The 22,408-nt window shown below is 52.9% G+C and overlaps 1 protein-coding gene across 6 annotated transcripts; it reads left to right on the forward strand.

The window, feature by feature from the left end:
* The first annotated feature begins 92 nt into the window (after positions 1-92).
* COQ8B (coenzyme Q8B) lies at positions 93-21,998 on the forward strand. 6 transcript variants are annotated; one of them, XM_032612248.1, is made up of 16 exons: positions 93-344; positions 1,742-1,817; positions 3,791-3,895; positions 4,032-4,151; positions 4,293-4,359; positions 6,592-6,669; positions 9,520-9,642; positions 9,784-9,869; positions 11,096-11,236; positions 11,325-11,406; positions 12,372-12,465; positions 14,413-14,554; positions 14,697-14,804; positions 17,732-17,797; positions 20,753-20,839; positions 21,323-21,998. In XM_032612248.1, exons 2-16 carry the CDS (start codon positions 1,815-1,817, stop codon positions 21,602-21,604), a joined length of 1,584 nt encoding a protein of 527 aa, XP_032468139.1. In that variant the 5' UTR covers positions 93-344; positions 1,742-1,814; the 3' UTR covers positions 21,605-21,998. The 6 variants fall into 6 exon arrangements, with proteins under 6 accessions (XP_032468139.1, XP_032468140.1, XP_032468142.1 ...); XM_032612249.1 differs by having other exon boundaries at positions 1,745-1,817; XM_032612251.1 differs by lacking the exon at positions 3,791-3,895.
* Positions 21,999-22,408: the final 410 nt, after the last annotated feature.

Below are 22,408 nucleotides of genomic sequence, written 5' to 3' on the forward strand. Positions count from 1 at the left end.
TCCCCCACCCCCCCACCCCCGCCCACAACTCCCGGGGAAGGCCCCGAAGCCCCGCCTCGCCGGACGTGACGTAAAGGGGTATGGGCCTTGTCTGGCTCCTCCCGTCTCCGTTCGCGCGGAGAACCGCGAGCGCCTGGAGCTAGTCCAGGTTAGGCGTGGGGCGCCGGGATCCTGGTCCCGGATCAGTGGGGCCCCTCGCAAAACCCTCGCAATTAACCCTACGTCTCCACACCCTCGAGTGACTAGTTTAGTCTCCCTATAACCCCCGGCGACGAGTCCGGCAGCGTGCCCATTCTTCACGCAGCGCCGGGAAGGACTTTCGAAGAGTTGGGAATTCTACTTGCGTGAGTTCGAGACCCGCCTCTGCTAGTTCCTAGCAGTGTTACCTTGAACGAGTGACTTCCTCTCCCAACCCCCAGCCCCAGACTCAGTTTTCTCACCTGTAAAATGAGGATACATTTATTACTTTACTGTTTTGAAAAATGTGTGTTCAATGCCACAAGAGCCAGTCACTTTTACCAACTGGGAAACTGAGGCCCAGAGCAGTGAAAGAATTTGCCTAGGGTTAAATGACGGGCAAAACCAGGGTCTTAATCTCTGAAGCTAGAACGCCTGGTTTCAAAGCTTGGCTCCAGCACTTACTTCCTGGATGACCTCTCCCAACAGACTTGTCTCTTCAGAGCCTCCATTTCCCCATCTGTAAAAAGGGTTGTTATGGGGATTTTTATTTATTTACAACAGCATTTACATTTGTATACTTGCTTTGTGCCAGGCGCTGTACTTACCGCTTTATACCCAAAATCTTGTAAGGTAGGGTTGATCATCATCCCCATTGCACCGCCAAGGAAACAGGCACAGAAAGGCAAAGCGGTGAGTCAAGATCACACATCTAGGGAATTCTGACAGTCCAATGGTTAGGACTCTGTGCTTCCACTGCAGGGGGGCTGGGTTCGATCCCTTGACGGGGAATTAAGATCCAGCAAGCCGCCTGGAGAGGCCAAAAAAAGGGGAAAAAAAGATCACCCATCTCAATTGTGTAGATTTGAACTTTGGCCCATCTAATCCAAAATTTGGGTCTTTGGTCACTATTTTTTTTTAATATTTATTTTTTTTTTTATTTTGGCCGAGCCAGGTCTTAGTTGCAGCATGCATGCGGGATCTATTTCCTTGACCAGGGATCAAACCCCGGCCCCCTGCATTGGGAGTGCCTTACCCACTGGACCACCAGGGAAGTCCCTTTGGTCACTATCGAGTGATACAACTTGATTTTGAGGCTGGGGGTGTTGGAAGAAGAGCCGGAAGTAAGAATATTTTCTGTAAATCAGTCCTGCCTCTGCTCAGAATCCTCAGTGGTTGCCATTCTACTCAGGGGAAAAGCCACAGTCTTCACCATACCTGAGCTGGCTCTGCTTACCTCCCAGACCTCATCGAATCCTTTTCCCCTTACTCACTCTGCCCATTGGCATCTTTGCTATTTCTCTGAGATATCTTCAGCACAGGGACTTTACACTGGTTGTTCCCTCTGCCTGGAACATTCTTTGCTCAGCTATTTCAATCGCTCCTTCCCTCACCTCCTTCAGGTCTTTACTCAAACGATGTCTCCTCAGTGAGGCCTTTCCTTTCCACCCTATTTAAACGCACACTCTTTCCTCCTCTCCCTGCCCTTCCCTGGTTTGTTTTTCTCTTTAACAAGTGTCACCTTATTACATATACTTATGTATTTTATTGTGCCTCTCACCAGAAGCCAGCACCAAGAGGGCAAAGATTTTTGCCTGTATTGTTCCTTGCTGTGTCCCCAGTGCCTAGAAAAGCAAATGGTAAGCGCTCAGTAGAAATTTTGAAAAGAATACTTTTTCTATAACAAATTTCTCTCATGTATAGAGCTCTTGTTCTGTACCAGCTCCGTGCCAACCTCTCTACAGACACTGTTTCACTGCATCCCTTTCTCACTAACACTGAGCAGGAGGGGATGCCATGGCCCCACTTTATAAATGGGGACACTGAGGCTCAGAGCTCTGCCAGCCTGTAGTCTTTGCTTGTAGCCACCAGGCTATTTGATATGATCTCATGTAACTGATACCAGGCTTGGTACCATGAGTCACAGCCCTGTAGGTAAGTTATTGTCATAGGTACTTTTTATATATTTTGCCCCCAAGAGTGAGCTGCCACCTAGCTCCTGAGTCAGACCCTTGTGTCTGGAAGAGTACAGGGGGTGGTTTCTGTTTTGAAACAGTCACCTGGAAAGGGGCATTGGGCACAGACCCAGGGCTCTAAAATGAATCATCTCTTTACAGACCAATGGGAAGTCATAGCAGGGTCCCCCTAATGCATCATACAGGCTGGGAAGCTGAGATCCAGAAAGTGTTAAGGCTCTTCTGAGGTCACGTAGCACAGGGACAGAGACAGGGAGGTCTGATTCCTGACAAAGGGGGTTAGACAGGGTTTGAGGGAGGCAGTTCTGTGTGGGGAGTGTCATATTCTCTCTCCCAGTGGTGGGAGAGATGTCCCAGCCAGCTGCTTCTATTCCAGACTGTGAGAAGAGGGGTGAGTCAGTTTACCGTGGTGGTGGGGGGAGGAAGCAGGCTTTAAGCCTGTCCTCCCTCCCCCATCAACAACACACACACCCAGATGGGCTGGGAGCTGGTTTTCTGGGATGCCAAGGCTCCTGAGTCAGCACTGGGAATCTTGGCTGAGTGTGTTCTGGAAAATGTCAGGCCTACAGGAAACAAAGGGCTCCCACTCACACCATCCTGCAGGTGGGCGGGGAGCTGAGAGAGCAGGGTGTAGGAGGGAACAGGGGCCCAGTGTGCAAAGGGCTAGGTGTGAGGGGGTTTATGCACACCGAGGGAAACAGCTGGTGAGCAAGGCAGGGGGGTCATATGTGCAAGGGAGGAGGTTGGGTACCAGGATATGGGTATTTGAAGCAGAGGGTGAGTGTGCAAAGTGGAGGGGCTCCATGTGAAAGGGAAATGTTTGCTGGGAAGATGTGTGTTCAAAGGAGAGATGTTGAGCCTACTAGGGGTACAAATAAGGAAAACGGAGGCTGACAAAATGTTCGCGCAAAGGAGAGGTGTGGAGTTTGTAAAGGAGAGGAATGTTTGTAAAATAGACGTGTAGGAAACTAAAAGGTCCGCCGCAGACAACGCACTTTGAAGTGAGTGGAAGGGCACAAAACAGCACGTGAGCGCTTCGGCTGTGGCCCAGCCCACCCTACCCTACACTTAGGCCGTGGCCCAGCCCACCCTGAGGCCCCTGATCTGCTCCTCCGTCATTTGCTAGCTGACCGGAGGGGGCGGGCATGAGAAGACTTCCAGAAATGCAGGAGCCGCCCCACCCACCCCCACCCCCCGCGCATAGCTGACCCAGAGCCGGGGAGTGGGTGCTTAGCAACCGGGGGAAGTACCCAGTAACGGGGTTGGTGGGGGGAACACCGGAAGAGTTGTGGGTGCCTAGCAACCGAGGGGAAGGCGGTGCCTAGCAACGATGGTGGTGCTCAGAGTGGAGAGGTAGCCCTGGAGGATCCGTGGGTGTCTAGCAACAGGGGAGGACCTTAGCAACGGCGCGGAGTGGGACCAGGGAAAAGTGGTTTGACGAGGTGTTCGGGAAGAGCTATGGGTTCTTAGCAACGAGAGAGGGAACCAGGCGAAACTGGGGGCCTGTTAACAGGGGAGGAAGTCTTTGGCGGTGGGAGTCTTAGGGTGGACACGGAGGAATGTGAGGCAAAGACGGGCAAAGCAGGGAGGTCAGTCCCACAATTCCTACCCGAATAATCCCTCCTCTTCTCCCCCAGACAATGTGGCTGGAGGTGGGGGGCCTACTACGGGGGACCTGTGGACAGTGGGGCCGGACTATTGGTCTACCTTTTGGGGCCCTGGGGCCTGGGCTCCTCTGCTGGGTAAGAGGCTGGGGAGGGGTCTCCAAGGGGAGGAGGCTTAGGGAGGCTTCAGGGAGTCAAAGGACAGGGAGGGGTCTAAAGGGGCCAGGCTGATGGTGCGTTCTCCACTCGTTACCGGTGTTCACGTCTCTTGCAGGGGCCATGTGGGGGTCCTTGGACCCAAAAGCTTCACCAGGATGGACCTGGCAGGGGCCTGGGTGAGGAGGACATTCGCAAGGCACGGGAGGCCCGGATCAGGAAGACAGCCCGGCCCCAGGTATCATTGCCCCACACCCAGCAACACCGCATGAAGGCAGCTGGCCTCCCGAGCTTGGGGAAGGGTGTGGTGGCAGGTTGGTTGGACTTCCTGGGTGCTGTGTCCACCTTTTCCCGCTCAGACCTTCTCTCCGTTTCCCAGCTGAGTGACCGTTCTCGAGAGCGCAAGGTGCCCACCTCCCGCATCAGCCGCTTGGCCAGCTTTGGGGGTAGGTATGACTGTGGGAGATTGTGACCTAGATCAGAGGAGGTGACATTTACACAATGAAGCAAGGGAGAGAGTGGATCAGAGACAGAGAGAGGAGGGAGAGATGGGAAAAGAATGAAGGCAAAGTCCTGTAGAACCAAGAGATATAGAGAGGAATGTTGTGTTTATTGAGAACTTGGAATGTGCAGGGCCCCATACACATGTGGTCTCTGCACTGAATCAATGAGTGTTTGTTTCCGTTCTATAGATGAGGAAGTGGAGGCTAAGGGAGGTGAAGTGACTTGACCCCGGGTCATGCAGCAGAATTATTCAAACTTCAGGTCACAACCTGCACGAACTAATTTTCTTTTAATTAATTAATTATTTATTTATGGCTGTGTTGGGTCTGCTGCGTGCAGGCTTTCTCTAGTTGCGGCAGGTGGGGGCTACTCTTCATTGCAGTGTGCGGGCTTCTCACTGCAGTGGCATCTCTTGTGGAGCACGGCTCTAGGTGGGTGAGCTTCAGTAGTTGTGGCACGTGGGCTCAGTAGTTGTGGCGCACGGGCTTAGTTGCTCCGCGGTATGTGAGATCTTCCCGGACCAGGGCTTGAACCCGTGTCCCCTGCATTGGCAGGCGGACTCTTAACCACTGCGCCACCAGGGAAGCCCTGCATGAAATAATTTAGCAGGTTGCAACCAGCATTAAAAAGAAGAATGGAGGACTTCCCTGGTCCTCCACAACTACTGAACCCACGTGCCACAACTACTGAAGCCTGCACACCTAGAGCTCGTGTTCCCCAACAAGAGAAGACACCGCAATGAGAAGCCCACGCACTGCAATGAAGAGCATCCCCCGCTCGCCACAGCTAGAGAAAGCCCGCGCACAGCAACGAAGACCCAACACAGCTAAAAAAAAAAGAAGAAAAGAAGAATGGAAAATATGTGTACATGTAGAGTAAGGGAAAGTCTTGTTTCATGAAACATTATATATATATCGGTCTCTACCGGTTATAATGCGAATGTCTTCTTTACTGTGGATCATGGTTCAGGTTTTGGTTGGTTTTTTTTTTTTTGCGGTACGCGGGCCTCTCACTGTTGTGGCCTCTCCCGTTGCGGAGCACAGGCTCCGGACGCGCAGGCTCAGCGGCCGTGGCTCACGGGCCCAGCCGCTCCGCGGCATGTGGGATCTTCCCGGACCGGGGCACGAACCCGCGTCCCCTGCATCGGCAGGCGGACTCTCAACCACTGCGCCACCAGGGAAGCCCATGGTTCAGGTTTTAAAGATACCGATTGAAGGAGTCAAATACACTGGTTAGAGCTTTGGCACCAGGCTGCGCGGGGTTCAACAGGTGATTCTGCCGCATCCTCGCTTTGTGACTCTGGATAAGTTACTTAACTTCTCTGAGCCTCGATTTCCTTTTCTGTAAAATGGAAGCTTTTCTGTAAAATTTCTCTCATGAGGGCGTGAGGACAAGATGAGTCAATGCATAAAAGGCACTGGGAATGGTTCCTGGCATGGAGAAAAGTGCTCAGAAAATGCCAACTACAATTATTTACGGAGATGGTGAGAGTGAAAGAGGCAGAGTGACTCGAGATGTCTTTAAGGACAAGGAGACAGAGGAGGCAGAGGAAATCAGAGCCGGAGAGCTAACATCCAAAGGAAGAACTGAGGGAAAGAGGCCTAGACAGACATGCCGGGTGGACGGAAGGGCAGAGGTGGAGAAATAACTGACTTAGAAAAGGAGAGGTGAGCATGAAGAAGAGGAGATGTGGACAGAGAAACAGGAGTCATAGGAAGACAGAGAGTCCTGGGGGATCATTTCGGGGCCTTCTTACCCATGGCTGCACACTAGAATCATCTGGGATGCTTAAAAGAAAAAGAATTCTGAGGCCTCATCTCAGGCCAGTTCAACCAGAACCTCAGTGGTAGGGCCTGGGCATTGTATTTACAAAAGCTCCTCACGTGACTCTGTGTGCAGCCAGGGGTGAGAACCACTAACCTGGGAGACAGAGACAAGGAGAGAGGGATGGAGAAAGAGGTAGTCTCACCTCCAAGGGAACCTCAAGCAGGGAAAGAGTGAGTAAGAGACTGACTTGGAGACAGAGGGATGCAAAGAGCTGACTACAAAGAGTTGGGAGACAGGTATACATAAAGAGAGACAGAGAGGAGAGAGGGTCAGTGGGGTGGGGAGGGGGTGGGGGAGGAGATCTCCCCAGGGCAAGCGGGCACTCAGGCTCCTCTCTCACTCCCCAGGACTGGCTGTGACCTTGGGGCTGGGAGCACTAGCTGAGATGGCCAAGAAGTCCCTGCCCGGAGGACATGTACAATCAGGTACGTGAACCACGCTGCCTGGGTCCACACCCTGGCCTTGCTGTGTGACCTGAGGTAAGTGGCTTCACCTCTCTGAGCCCCAGTTTCCTCAACTGGAGAATGGAGCTGTTGATAACATAGCCACCTCTTAGGGTCGTGGTGGAGTGCTCAGAACAGGGTGAAGCTGCTGTCAGGATGGTGTTGAGTAGAAGCAGGTCATGAGAGAAAAAAATGTAAGCCATCCAGAGTTGAGTGCTTAACTGTGACCAGGAGAGGAAGCGTGAAAACAGGAGTGCCGGTGAGGGTCTGTGGACAACAGAGACGGACTAGGCTGTGTAGAGATCAGCATTTGTGGGTATGATTCCGCAACATGTCGATGTCTTGAAACAAAAAAGGGTGGATATTCTAGATGTAAAAGAGACTAGAGAGATAATAACTGACAAATGGAATGTGTGAGCCATGGTTGGATGTTCGAAAAGAAAATAACTATGAAAGACTTCTGGGTGGGCTTCCCTGGTGGCACAGTGGTTGAGAATCTGCCTGCCAGTGCAGGGGACACGGGTTCGAGCCCTGGTCCGGGAGAATCCCACATGCCACAGAGCAACTAAGCCTGTGAGCCACAACTACTGAGCCTGCGCATCTGGAGCCTGTGCTCCGCAACGGGAGAGGCCACGACAGTGAGAGGCCCACACACCACGATGAGGAGTGGCCCCCGCTTGCCGCAACTGGAGAAAGCCCTCGCACAGAAACGGAGACCCAACACAGCCAAAAAAATAAATAAATAATAAATTAATTAAAAAAAAAAAAGAGGGCTTCCCTGGTGGCGCAGTGGTTGAGAGTCCGCCTGCCGATGCAGGGGACGCGGGTTCGTGCCCCGGTCCGGGAGGATCCCACATGCCGCGGAGCGGCTGGGCCCGTGAGCCATGGCCGCTGGGCCTGCGCGTCCGGAGCCTGTGCTCCGCGGCGGGAGAGGCCACAGCATTGAGAGGCCCGCGTAACGCAAAAAAAAAAAAAATAAATAAATAAATAAATAAATAAATAAAAAAAGAGAGAAATAGAAATCTAAACACTTTCAAAAAAAAAAAAAAGACTTCTGGGGACGATTGGGAAAATCTGAATATGACTGGGTAGTAGGTATTCAAGAATTAGTGTTAATTTTCTTGGGTGTGATGTTGGCACGGTGATTGTGTAGGGGATTATTATTATTCACACAAGTGGAGTGCAAATCAGTCAGCAAAAGTATTGGTCCGTGTCTGGGTACACACGCACAGATAAAGTGGGTGAGGCAGCATGTTAAAACATTGAATCAGGTATTCACGGTGCTACGAATGCAGTCTTTCTGTCTATTTGGATCTTTTTCAAAATAAAAAGTTGCGGGTAGGGCTTGCCTGGTGGCGCAGTGGTTGAGAGTCTGCCTGCCGATGCAGGGGACACGGGTTCGTGCCCCGGTCCGGGAAGACTAGAGAAAGGACTAGAGAACTAGAGAAAGCCCTCGCACAGAAACAAAGACCCAACACAGCCAAAAGTAAATAAATAAAAATAAATTTATTAAAAAAAAAAAAAAGGAATGTAGGACTGATCCATGCTATTGTCTGGTTGAATCTTGAAACACTATCCTAAGTGAAAGAAGGCAGAGACAAGAGGCCACATTTTTTTTTTTAAGGCCACATATCGTATGATTCCATTTATCTGAAATGTACAGAAGAGGGAAGTCTACAGAGACAGAAAGTAGATTAATGGTTTCCAGGGACTCAAGGGGAGGCAGATGCGGGAAATGGGAGGGGGTAACTGCTAACAGGTTAGCAGTGATGAAAATGTTCTGAAATTGATTGTGGTAATAGTTGCACAACTGAATATACTAGAAGCCATTGAACTGTGCACCTTAAAATGGGTGAATTATATCATATATGAATTATATCTCAATAAAGCTATTAAAAAGTAGAATGAGAACCCCAAGAACTTGTTTATGTGGGGTTGTATTTATGGATATTTGCTGTATTAGAGAGGAAAACTGAAAAAAATTTTAAACACAAGAATACACACACACACACAGACACACACTCTCTCTCTCCATCAGCCGTCAGAGAAATGACAGGTCACAGCTTCTGGAAAACTCTACTGAACATTTGTGGGTGAATGAGAGTAAAAAAGGGCAAATAACATATTAATATTATTATGAAAATAGTTCTGATCTCACAGACCCTCCTAAAGGGTCTCAGGGGCCCCCCAGAACGCACTTAGAGAATTGCTGCCCTCGTTCTCCAGAAGCTCTTCTCGTGCCGTATTCTGGTACCTCCCCCCTCATTAAGGGTCACCACTGTCTTGGCTTCTGACCCCCTGAGATTGGTTTTGTCTGTTCTTGCTCCTTTATACGCATGTAATCAGACAGTGTATTCTCGTATGTGTCTGGTTTTCTTGCTCAGCATTCTATTTGAGAGAGGCATCCATGTTGCTGTGAGCGGTTGTAGGTTGTTTATTCGACACTAATAGTCCCCCTGTGACTATTCCACAGTTCCTTTGTTCATTCTACTCATGGTCATTTGGGTTGTTTCCAGTTTGGGACTGTTATGAATAATGCTACCGTGAGCCTTCTTGGAGTATCTGTTGGTGGACACATTTATGCCTTTCTCTTGGGGATATACCTAGGAGGCAAATTGCATCAGGTATAGGTGTGTGCTTTACTGGAAACTTCCCAGCTGCTTTCCAAAGGGCTTGGGCCATGGCAGTCTCATTGGCAGTGTCGAGGTGCTCCACATCTTTGTCAACACTTGGTATTGTCTTTTTTGTCTTAGCCGTTCTGGTAGGTGTGCAATGGTGTCATACTGATTATTTTTGTGGTTGCCATACTAATGATTATTCTCTCCACCCCAGAGGGAGGCTCCCGGCTGGGCTCCAGCTTTTTACTTTCGGAGGCCAATGCCGAGCGGATTGTGCAGACCTTGTGTACGGTTCGGGGGGCTGCCCTCAAGGTTGGCCAAATGCTCAGCATCCAGGGTACAGCATAACCCTTGACTCCTGACCCCTGACCTCAGTTCCACCCTACCCCACCTACCACCAAGCCCCAACTTCAGACTCCCACAGGGGCCCCTCCTGGCCTCACCCCTCACTGCTTGCCTCTTCCCGATGTCTCCCAAGACAACAGCTTCATCAGCCCCCAGCTGCAGCGCATCTTCGAGCGGGTTCGCCAGAGCGCCGACTTCATGCCCCGTTGGCAGCTGCAGGTGAGCGCCCAGAGGGGGAAAGGCTGGCGAGGGAGGCGTGCTCCACCTGCCTGGCCCTCCCGTCTTCATGGCTGTGCTCCCCGTCTCACTCTGAGCCTGTGTCCCCATCTGTTAAATGGGGACCACTAAAGCACACGTCTCATAGGACTGTTGTGATGAGTAAATGAGAGAATGGTGTAGAGCACTTAGTCGAGTTCCTGGCAGGCTCAGGGCTGTTAAAAAGGTGGTGAATGGGCTTCCCTGGTGGCGCAGTGGTTGAGAGTCTGCCTGCCGATGCAGGGGACACGTGTCCGTGCCCCGGTCCGGGAAGATCCCACATGCCGCGGAGCCTGGGCATCTGGAGCCTGTGCTCCGCAAAGGGAGAGGCCGCAACGATGAGAGGCCTGCGTACTGCAAAAAAAAAAAAAAAAAAAAAAAAGCGGTGAAGTGCTGTGGTCAGGGACCAGACTTCGGGAGTTCAAACCCTGGCTCTACCACTTACTACCTGTGCGGTGAGACGTGTGGCCTGCCCGCTCTGTGCTTCAGTTACCTCATCTGTGATTGGTGGTAGTGATAGCAACGGCCACATCATGGGGCTATGGAAATCAGTGTATGTGTAAAGCACTTTGAAGGGTCCCCGACACCCCGTGAGTGACATGCAGGTGTTACCTGTTCTTATTACCGGTCTTTTAATTAAAGGAGGGAGTGTGTAAATAGACTGGCACAGCGCCAGGCACTGAGTAAATGCCTGGGCAAGGGTGTGGAATCTGGCATCCAGCTGCCTGCCTTCTGAGCTCTGTTTGGCTCCCTTGCCATGTGACCCTGAGCAATTACTGCCCTTCTCTGAGCCACTTTATATAGGGCCCAGCCCACAGGAAGCCCTCTGTAAATTTTAGTTCTTCTTTATCACATTAACTTTTGAGTTAGTAATACAATATATGGGTATAATGAAGGATTATTATCAATCACAACCTTACATAATAGCAACCCACACATCAGCCCACACGGCCTCGGGAGTATGGGCTCAAGCTGGGCCTCCCAGTCTGCCAGCGCCTGGCTCATCACCTTGGTCAGGAGGTCTCTCTGAGCCTCAGTTTCCTCATCTGTAAAGTGGGGTAGCGGCCAAGAGCTTGGCCCAGGGCCCCACGTGTGGTGAGCGGGGTTATTAACGTGCAAAGCGCTTAGCACAGAATGTGAACCCGGTTGCCTGAAACCATGGTGATGATTGTCATGACCACTACCCCCAGAGAGTTCTGGAAGAGGAGCTCGGCAGGGACTGGCAGGCCAAGGTGGCCTCTCTGGAGGAGGTGCCCTTTGCTGCTGCCTCAATCGGGCAGGTGCACCAGGGCGTGCTGAGGGATGGGACAGAGGTGGCCGTGAAGATCCAGGTGAGAGGGGAGGTGGGGTGGGGGTGGGCTGGGCACCCGGCCGCCCCAGAGGGGTAACTCCCATCCTCCTCCCCTCCTCCCCTCCCAGTACCCAGGCGTCGCCCAGAGCATCCAGAGCGACATCCAGAACCTGCTGGCGGTGCTCAAGATAAGCATGGCCGTGCCGGAGGGTGAGGCGCCCAATCCACCCTGACTGTGGGAGGGTCGCCCTGAAGAGGGAAAGCGGGGCTAGATGGGGGGGGGGCGGGGGGAGGTGGAGGGCCAGCTCGGGGCAGGGTGTGCCCTTGTGTGTGTGAGCCTGAGTAAACGCCTCAGTCTGCGTGTTTGAGACAGAACAAAGGGACACCACGGCGGGGAAAGCCCAGAGTAGTATGGGCGTGTGAGAAAAAGACAAACTCGGAGATGCCAACAGGAGCCCAGACAGAAATCCAGAAACAGACACACAGGGGGTGTGTGGAGAGGGACTGGAGGCCTGAGAAAGAACCACAGAAACAGGAAGGGAGCGTAAGTGGGACCTCGTGTGTGTGTCACAGCATGTGAGACAGCGCCTGGGGTAGATGGAGCAGAGGTGTGTGTGTGTGTGCGCGCACGAGAGAGCGAGCGAGGGAGAGAGGGAAGGAGTCAGGCCCAGAAGTAAGCTTCAGACACTGAGAGCAGTGTGAGAGAGTATGAAAAAAGGACAGAGAGGGACTTCCCTGGTGGTCCAGTGGTTAGGACTCCACGCTGCCACTGCAGGGAGCCCAGGTTCGATCCCTGGTCAGGGAACTAAGATGGGAACTAAGATCCCACATGCCACGAGGTGCGGCCAAAATATTTTTAAGAAAGAAAAATGGACAGAGAATAGGCGGCAGATGTGACTATGATAGGGGCCTAAGGACCGCTGTGTGTGCCTGAGAAAGACCCGAGCAGAGAGGCTTCCGTGGAGCCCGCAGTTGTGTGAAGGACGGGGGAGTGTGTGGCCAGACAGTGTGGGTAAAAGGCACGGAGTGGACGGGGTGAGGGATGGTGAGACAGGGACAGAGTGAGAGGCACGACTGGCAAGAGAAGACGTCCCTGAGTGGGAGCCTGAGGGGTCGGGCAGGGGGCGAGGGGCAGGCTGTGGCCTTCCCTGTCTGACACGGCTGCCGCCCCTCAGGCCTGTTTGCAGAGCAGAGCCTGCAGGCCTTGCAGCGGGAGCTGGCTTTGGAATGTGACTACCGTCGTGAGGCGGCTTGCGCCCAGAACTTCAGGTGAGCTCAGGCCCCTACAGGCCCCTGGAGGCCCCCTTCCTCCCTCCAGCTTCCCTCCCGGGCTGAGAGGGAGGTGGATGCCCTCACAGCCTCCGGCAGCTGGAGCCCTGGGGTAGGGCTGGCAGACTCTTTCTCTTCATTTGTTCATCCATCCATGCCTTCACTCATTACTTCGTTCACACCCTGTGTCCTCTGTGAGCTTAGGCAGGTCACTTCTTCTCTCTAAATGTCTCTACTTTCTCATCTGTCAAATGGGACGCAGAACCACTGCAGTCTGATGGGGGAGACAGACTTGTCAACAGGCAGTCCGTCACACGAGATACCGTTACACCCACCGGACTAACAGAGATGAAGCAGTCTGTCTGTGTCCAGAGTTGGAGAGAACGGGGCTCCAGGGCATCCTTTGCACACTGTGGACAGAGGGAGAAATTGATACAAGCATTTTGGAGAATGGTTGGGCCTCATCAAGCCTCAGTGTTCACATCCAACCCAACAGTTGCCCTCCTGGCTAAATACTCCAGTGACCCTTAATGCCAGTACACACCATCAGACTTCGAGAATACTCAGAGCCGCAACAGCCCCAAACTGGAAACAACCCAAATCTATCAAATTCATCCCAACAGGGTGGATAAAGAAGTCACGGTATGTTCGTCAGCACAATTCGTACAGCATCAGAAATGAATGAACTACAGCCACACGGCACAGTGGTTGTATCTTAGCGGCGTCACGATAAGCGGCAATCAATTACACCTCAGCGAGACCTTCCGCAGCGTGGAGCATGGCCCGCACGTTCACTGAGCCCGGCTCTGTAGATACGAAGCCAGAGAAAGGGCAGTAGAAGGCAATGGTTAGGGGCATGGGCTCAGATGTGGGATCCAATCAGGATCCAATCCTGGGTCAGCCCTTAACAGGCTGGGTGGCCTTAATCTGCCCAGTGGCCTTAGGAGAGCGTCCTCCTCAGGGGGAGTGAGGATAAAAGGGAATTGTGCTGACTGAACGCTCAGCAGAGTCCTGCCCTGTGAGGAGCAGATCAAACGTCAGAGATCTGATAAACAAGGACAAAAGTACAAGCCCCCAAAGCAGGACCTGGAGATGGAGAGTGTCAGGTGGGCTGGGACAGAGCACTCCAGTGTGGGATCTGGGGAGACCACCACCTCACGGGATTTCCCAGTGCTGTTAGGATAAAACCCACATCATTTCTCATTTCCCCGGCTCCTCCCCATCTCCCTGTCCCCCCAGCCCCCAACTCCAGCCATCCCACAGGTCCCCAACCAGAGAGCTCGCTCATATTCTTTGCCTCCCACATCTTCCGTTGACACACCTATCTCAATCTATTATTGGTCTGTTTGTTAGAGTGTGGTCTCTGCTGTGTGTGTGTGTGGGGGGGGGGGTCACGCCTGGGGCTCATCTACTGCTCTGTCACCCAGCATCATCCAGCACAGGGATGGACACCGAGAAAGGTCCTTTCCCTTTAATAGCCAGCGTTCAGAATAATGACTCCAAGGAGCGGCCAGTGAGCATCACTGTGGACTCGGAGATTTGTATACGAGTGACTGTTTTTTGGATGGATTAATTGATAAGTTGATGAGAAAGTCATGCTCACCAAGCTTAATTAATACACTGAGTTCATCCCGGGGCGACCAACAGAGAAGTGTTTCCGGAAGGGAGGGGGTAATTGGGTCTCCAGCAGCACCCAGCTTAGGGGCAGACACAGAGTGGGTGCCATGGAGATATTTGGTGAATGAGTGGATGAATGAAATGTCTGAATGAACGTCCATCCAACCAGGTATTGGCCATCACTCCAGACAGACAGGAAAGAGAAGGGCAGGAGGAAAGGCAAGACAAAGACTGTTCATGGAAGACTCCTCAGAGGAGGGGGAGGCCTCGAGCAGGGCCACAGGGGCCTGAAGTGTGAAGTCCCATCCCCGCCCCTCCCATCTGCCCCAGGCGGCTGTTGGCAGACGACCCCTTCTTTCGGGTGCCAGCCGTTATTCAGGAGCTGTGCACGACGCGGGTGCTGGGCATGGAGCTGGCTGTAGGGGTCCCGCTGGACCAGTGCCAGGGCTTGAGCCAGGACATCCGGAACCAGGTACGTGGGGCTCATGGGACAGTAGGGAGGGTGCTGCTCTGGGGCACAGCTGACAGGGACCCATGGTCCCTCTCCAGGCCTCAGAGGGCTTTACAGGGGCACATGGCTCTGAGATGTCTGTTACTCCTTCTTCCCACCCCAGATCTGCTTCCAGCTCCTGAGGCTTTGTCTTCGGGAGCTGTTTGAGTTCCGATTCATGCAGACGGACCCCAACTGGGCCAACTTCCTGTATGATGCCTCCAGCCACCAGGTTGGTTCCTTGTGTTGTGCGTCAGGGTACGTTAGCTGCTGTAACAGGTATTTCCCAATATGGCAGTAGCTCAACACAGTAGTAGTTGATTACCCATGTAACAGGCTGGAGTGGCCCTCCTCCATGCAGTGCGTCAGGGACCCAGGCTCCTTCCCTTTTGTGAGTGTGCCATCCCCTAGGACTTGAAAGGCTCTCTTTCCAGTGCAAGGGGAAAGCGAGGTTGAGAGGGTAACCCACTGTCTAACTGCTTTGGCTGGAAGTGACCCATCGTTCCCGTCACCATTCCACCGATAAGAACTGGTCATGGGGCTAGTCTAGATGCAGGGGATGCTGGGAAATGGAGTCCCTGGCTAGGCAGTAGCTTCCTAGTGGCAGTGGAGAAGAGGGAGCACCACTTTTGCAAGACAGTCATCATTACCACACCTATCATTCATTTAGAACACACCAAGCACCTACTGTCTCTTGAAAGTGATGCCAAGACAACCTGATCCTTGCCTTCCCAGAGTTCCCAGTCCAATGCAGGGACCCATCACCAGAAAGTGTGACCTGTAGTTAATCCCTTGTTGAGGAAGCACAGGCGAGGGGCCAGTGATGGGGGAGGCACAGGGGGCGGTGGGAAGCCAGGAAAAGTGGCTGACCCTGCCTGGAGTGGGTGGGGCCAAGGAAGGTGAAAGCAGAAAGATAAGAGAAGGACAGCCATCTAAGGAGCAGGGAGGAGCATACTTGGCAAAGGACACAGGCTGTCCAAAGGCCTGGGGGTGACAGTTGGGACTGAAAAACTCACAGCGTGCATGGTTGCTAAGTGGCTCTCCAAAGTGGTCTGTGCCGTTCTGTCCCCAGAGGGGTCTTTCTAAAACACACATCTGGCCAAGCTGTCCCTTCTACAGCTTCCAACGCCCTCAGGATCAAGTGAGCCCTGTGCTGAGTGTGACATGACCCCACTTAGTCCAGCCTCGGTCCCTTGACACCCTCTTCCCCCCAAGTGCACAGACAGCCTGCATCCCTCCAAGGCTCGCACCCCAGGGTGGGTGTTTTCCTTCCTCGGGTGTGGTGATAAGAGGCCTGACGTCAATTTACTGGGTCTCAACAGCAGTTTTTGTTTTAAAAGGATAGAATGTGTTGCAGATGGGAGGGATGCATATTATGTCAGGACACTTTTGTTTTATGTTTATATGTGCATGTGCACTGGTGCCCAGGACAATCTGCATTTCTTTTTTTTTTTTTTATAACTTTATTATATTTATTTATTTATTTTTGGCCGCATTGGGTCTTCGTTGCTGCGCGCAGGGTTTCTCTAGTTGTGGCGAGCGGGGGCTACTCTTCGTTGTGGTGGGTGGGCTTCTCACTGCGGTGGCTTCTCTTGTTGCAGAGCATGGACACCAGGCACGTGGGCTTCAGTAGTTGCAGCACGTGGGCTCAGTAGTTGTGGCGTGTGGGTTCTAGAGCGCAGGCTCAGTAGTTGTGGCACACGGGCTTAGTTGCTCCGCAGCATGTGGGATCTTCCTGGCCCAGGGCTTGAACCTGTGTCCCCTGCATTGGTAGGTGGATTCTTAACCACTGCACCACCAGGGAAGCCCCTAATCTTCATTTCTTGCTGTGGATTATGATAAACAGTTTGAACTCCACTGTTGTAGAGAAACTTACACACATGTTCATGGGGTACTGCTTTTTTTTTTTTGCCGTTTTTTAAACATTTCAACTTTATTTGGTTCATTTTATCTACATTCTTTATTTTATTTACTTATTTTAAATTTTTAAAATTAATAATTAATTAATTTTTGGTTGCGTTGGGTCTTCATTGTGGTGCGCGGGCTTCTCCTGTTGCGGAGCACGGGTTCTAGGTGCATGGGCTTCAGCAGTTGTGGCACGTGGGCTCAGTAGTTTTGTCTCATGGGCTCTAGAGCGCAGGCTCAGTAGTTGTGGCACACGGGCTTAGTTGCTCCGCGGCATGTGGGATCTTTCCGGACCAGGGATCGAACCTGTGTCCCCTGCATTAGCAGGCGGATTCTTAACCACTGCGCGACCAGGGAAGTCCCTTTTTTTTGAATTTTATGTTATTTATTTTTTTATACAACAGGTTCTTATTAGTTATCTGTTGTATACATATTAGTGTATAGATGTCAATCCCAATCTCCCAGTTCATCCCACCACCACCTCCCCACCTCACCCCACCCCACCCCGCCCCTTTCCCCCCTTGGTATCCATGTTTGTTCTCTACATCTGCGAGCACTGCTTCTAATAGCAAAACCTAGAAATAACCACAGTGCCCATCAAGCAGATAACTATGATATATTCATGCAACAAAATCTTACACGGCGGTGAAGAAATGAATGAGCTAGAGTGATGGGGATGAATTGCAAAACCATGTCGAACACAAAGAACTTGCAGCCTGTTATAAATACCATTTAAATGACGTTTTAAGATATGCAAAACATTAGTATGTTTTGTTCATGGATCCACATATGTATAGAAAACATAGCAACACGTGCATGGGAATTTCAGGAAACAATTTAATAATAAAAATAATTTCAGGAAAGTGGTGACCCTGGAAGAGAGGGTGGGGATGGGGGGAGGTAGGATCAGGCCCCACTTAGATTGGTAGTATTTTATATTTTAAACTGGGTGGTAGGATTTGTGGGTGTGGTTCCCATATATTTTATTATTCTCCAGATTTTTTTTTTCTGAGCCTAAAACATGTTATTATAAAAACAACTAGGACCCCAAAAATAAAAACCAGGTCCCTTCAGCTTCACGTGGGGGTGGATCGATGTGTGGAGACCGGAAGCCAGGAGCCCAGGGGAGGCAGCTGGGCGGGGACTTGGGCAGGAGGGGCAGCGTGTGGGGAGAGAGGGACAGACCCTGGCACCCCCATAGACAATGGGGAGCACTGGTGGACTCCCAGTGTCGCTTTCACCATTCATTTCCAGGTGATCTTGCTGGACTTTGGTGCAAGCCGGGAATTTGGGACTGAATTCACAGACCATTATATCGAGGTGAGTTCCCCCAATCCTGGAGTCTCTGAAGGGTCGAGCCTCAAGCCAGATAGTAAGGCTTGTAGAGAAGGAGAAACACAGTATCTGGAATGAAGAAATAAATAATAGTGATATTAATAGCAGCTAACAAATACCAAGCACTTAATATTATGTCAGGCACCGTTTTAAGTGCTGTACACGTGGTAGCTGATCTGAACCAGAAAGCAACTCTGTGAGGTGAGGACCATTTTTAACCCCATTTTACAGAGGAAGTAACTGGGGCTCTGAGACGTTAAGTCACTTGCCCAAGGTCACAGCAGACCTGGGATTGTAACTCAGGGAGTCTGGTTACACAGCCCATGTTCCCAACCCCTCACTAGCTGCCTCTTAAGAGAAAGGCCCACGATGGCCAGCCTGTCAGCCCCCCACACTCGATGCTGTCCAGGGCCTTGGCGTCCAGCCTTGTGCTCACATACCTCCCCTCCAGCTGCTCCCTAGTGAGCAGTTCTCTCTTTGAGAAGTGTTTCCTCACTTTATGTTGCCCATCCTTCCCACCCACAGAGGTTGATTTGTCTCAGAGCCCACAGAAAACACCATCTCATTAATTTGTTGAGATTGGACATTCGACCTGGGTCTTCCTTTTTTTTTGGTTGCGTTGAGTTCATTGCTGCATGAGGGCTTTCTCTAGTTGTGGCGAGCAGGGGCTACTCTTTGTTGCGGAGCACGGGCTCTAGGTGCGTGGGCTTCAGTAGTTGTGGTGCACAGGCTCAGTAGTTGTGGCCCACAGGTTTAGTTGCTCCGTGGCATGTGGGATCTTCCCGGACCAGGGCTTGAACCCGTGTCCCCTGCATTGGCAGGCGGATTCTTAACCACTGCACCACCAGGGAAGCCCCTCAACCCAGGTCTTCTAATCACTGGGTCATCAATTCAAACGTTCTCTGACCCCCCTCTGTGCCTAGTCCTATTCTAGACAATACTGGGGACAACAGTGACCAATGCAGTCCAGGTCTCTGCCTTCACAAAACTCACAGTCCAGTAGGGGGACAGACAGAAAGGACCAGAGTGGTCAGGGCTGGGATGGGAGAATCACGGGGGACTGAGGGAGACCGGATGAGGAGCCTGGCCTGACCTAGGGGGTCAGGGAGGGCTTCCTGGAGGAGAAGACATCAGAGTTGAGACCTGAGGGATGAGGAGACCAATCAGGAAGAAACTAGGAGGGTACTCCAGACAGATAATGTGGGCAAAGGCCAAGGGGTGGAAAAGGATATTCCGACTAGAGCAGCACTTCTCAAACTTTAACGTGCACGAGAACCCCCCCCCCCCACCAGGATCATGTTAAAATGCAGATTCTGGTCTGGAGTTAGGCTTAGTATGCTGCCTTTCTAACATGCTCCCGGGTGATGCCGAAGCTGCTTGTACAGGGACCGCACTCCGAGTAGTAAGATCCTAGAGGACCAAAGGGAAGTTCACGTTTGGACTGGGCAGGCAGGTGGGGACAGAGCAGGAGCCAGCAGTGAGGCTGCAGCCCAGTCACGCTGGGTCTCTGAAGCCATGCTTTGCACCTTGTACTTTATTCGGGTGCCCTGGGGAGCCGTGGAAGGGACTGGAGCAGGGGAGGGACATAGAATTTGGAAATTCCTGAATAACGAGTGGTCTTTTAAGACAGGCCGGGAGCCTGGGCGGTTGGGGGTTGGAGGGGGTTCTGACCTGAGGACTGGGGGATGGTGGGGCCACCCTTTAGATGGGGACGAGAAGGAATTGGTAAACCCCCCGCCCCCACACACACACAGAGGCTCCTTGGGGCCCTCTCTGCAGGCCACTCGAGGCACAAAGCCGAGGCCTCGCTGGGTAGTTGGGACATCCCCTGCCCCTCCCCACCACAGGCCTGTTCAGCACGGCCCTCCTGCCGCCTCCCCAGCCTTTTCCAGTTTAAGAAAGGCCTGTCACATGGACCCCCCAAGGACCACAGGCGTGACAGATGGCCAGACAGGCTGGGGCAGGGGGAGCTGGGACGGAACAGGACCGCCAGATTTAATCCTGTATTCCCCTTCCTCCCGAGAAGGGGCAGCTCAGTGGTGAAGGGTTCGTCCCAGTTCCCCTCCTCTCCTTGCTATTCCTCACTTGGAGCCTGTTTCCTTGTCTGTGAAGTAGGGGCCCTCCTATTTACTTCTTAATAGTAATAGTAGCTCATAATATTTATGGCCTTTCCTACACGCGGGCACCGTGCGAAGCACTCCACAGATAGACCTCCTTCATCCTCCAAGAACCTGGCAAGGAAGATGCTTTCATCATCCCCACTTCACAGATGAGAAAGCAGAGGCCCAAAAAGCAAAGCGACTTGCCCCAGAGTCAGCCAGCAAGTGGCAGAGCTGGGATGGAGCCCAAGCAGGCTGGCTCCCACTTCTGTCTGTCCATGTGCCCTCAACTCCTGTCCATCCTGCGTGGCTGGAGAGCTGCTTAGCTCCAAACACTGATTTGCTAAACAAGGGGTTTTCACCAAAGGCCTCCTTAGTGAGCACCACTTGGGACTAAACCCAGCCGGGATCCCTGCCTTCCTGGGGCTCCAAGTCCAGGGCAGGAACCAGGCATCAATAGACATCAACCAGGTGATCACAGAGATGGCAACCTCAGAGGCAGTTCTGGGTCATGATCACATACTTGCCCAATTAAGTGTTTGGACCCATGGGTACCACTTGACATCTGCTTTCCTCTGTGCTGTTTCACTGTGGTAGTTTCCAGGCAGGCTCTGCCTTCCCAGCCAGGTGGGCAGAACACCTGACCACTGCAGCCCCCAGGCTCTGGAACAGTCTTGAGAGAGATACAGACAGGGGTAAGGTGGGGAAGGAGAGACTTCTAGGTGAGAGGGCTTAGGTAGATGAGAACAGAAGTGGGTACTGGCAGGGCCCAGCTTCTAGCTCCCACCTCCAGACCCCTCCTTGGATCCCTCTGACCCTGTGCCCACATCCGTCTCCCCAGGTGGTGATGGCTGCAGCCAACGGAGATAGAGACCGGGTCCTGCAGAAATCACGAGACCTCAAATTTCTCACAGGCTTTGAGACCAAGGTTGGGAGAGTAGGGGCTGGTGTCTCTTGGGGGGAATGGGGAGCTGCTTCTCTCTACTGGGGAAACTGTGGATGAGTGAGGGACTCTAAGGGGGGCTGCTTATCTGTACTGGGGGTTCTGGGGAGCATGAGGGAATGGGGGCTGCTTGGCTACTCAGGAATCCTGAGAAAATGGGCACCACTTATCTGTTCTAGAGGGAGGAATGGGGGACTGCTGGTGGATACGGAGGGGTCGGGGAACAGAGGCTGCTTCTCTGTTCTAGAGAGAGTGAGGGCTCTTTGTCTACTGGAGGCCCTGAGAGGACAGGAAGGGACCTTTCTTTTGGGAGGAGTAGGGGGCTGCTTGTCACTTAGGGGCTCTGGAAGGGGTGGAGGCTGCCTCTTATTCTTCGGGGAGTTGGGGGCTTGTGTTTATACTTGAGACTCTGGGGGAATGGAGGGCTGTATGTCCACACTGGTTGCCTCTGGTTTCCCCGACCCCTAGGCATTCTCGGACGCCCACGTGGAGGCCGTGATGATCCTGGGGGAGCCCTTCGCCACCCAGGGCCCCTACGACTTTGGCGCGGGTGATACTGCCCGCCGTGTGCAGGGCCTCATCCCTGTGCTGCTGCAGCACCGGCTTCGCCCACCGCCTGAAGAGACCTATGCCCTGCACAGAAAGCTGGCAGGGGCTTTCCTGGCCTGTGCCCGCCTCCATGCCCACATCGCCTGCCGGGACCTCTTCCAGGACACCTACCACCGCTACTGGGCCAGTCGCCAGGCATAGCCACTGCCCGAAGCCTCCTAACCGGAGGGATGTCTGCTCCAACCCCTCAGAGACTCCATCTCGGGATTCCAGCCCCATAGCAGGCCATCCCCTGCTCTGAGGCCTCCTTCCCTCTCTGCTGCAGGTCTGGGGACCCACCTTGGGCTTGGGACTAGGGAACTCCAGCTTCATAGCCCCATATCCTGCTCTCCCCACTCCAAAGGGAGCATCCAGGAACTCCACCCAGCTATTAATTTATGTCTGCCAACATGTGAGAGAGCCTTAGGCCCCTCCGCACTGCCATTGTGGAGATCAGACTCACCTAGACGGGGAGCCCCTGACCTCTGCGTCAGGTCTCCCCCAGATGTGGCCGGTGTCTGAATCTTTGGTCCTAATAAAAGTGGCCCTCCCCTTCCCCCAGCTCTTTTCTGTGCGCTGAGGCGGGAGGGAGAGGAGCTCGCAGGCTGCCTCCAGGTGCAGATGGCCAGCCCCCCTCCTACCCTGTTGTCTGAAAGCCCCAGTCCTGCCTGGGCCATCTGTTGCGGGGACCCTCCTTCTCCCCTTTCCCTACCCCCCACCCTGCCCCTTCCGCACGTGCTGACCACCTGCTCCGAAGGCTGTGGCAGCTGAGAAGGCCTCCCACCCCCACCCCCACCCCCCGGCTCCGCCACAACACACACACCACCTCCCAGCCTCCTGGCTCCCTCCACTCGGCTCCCAGCAACCTCGCTTTTGCTAATGGGCCTTAATGCCCCTGCCAGCTGCTTTGCCAAACCCACAGGATTGGGCGGGTGCGGGGGCACTTGGGCGGCCAGAACCGCTCCC

The sequence above is a fragment of the Phocoena sinus genome, chromosome 19 (genome assembly GCF_008692025.1).
Source record: "Phocoena sinus isolate mPhoSin1 chromosome 19, mPhoSin1.pri, whole genome shotgun sequence".
In the NCBI taxonomy this organism is placed as follows: Eukaryota; Metazoa; Chordata; class Mammalia; order Artiodactyla; family Phocoenidae; genus Phocoena; species Phocoena sinus.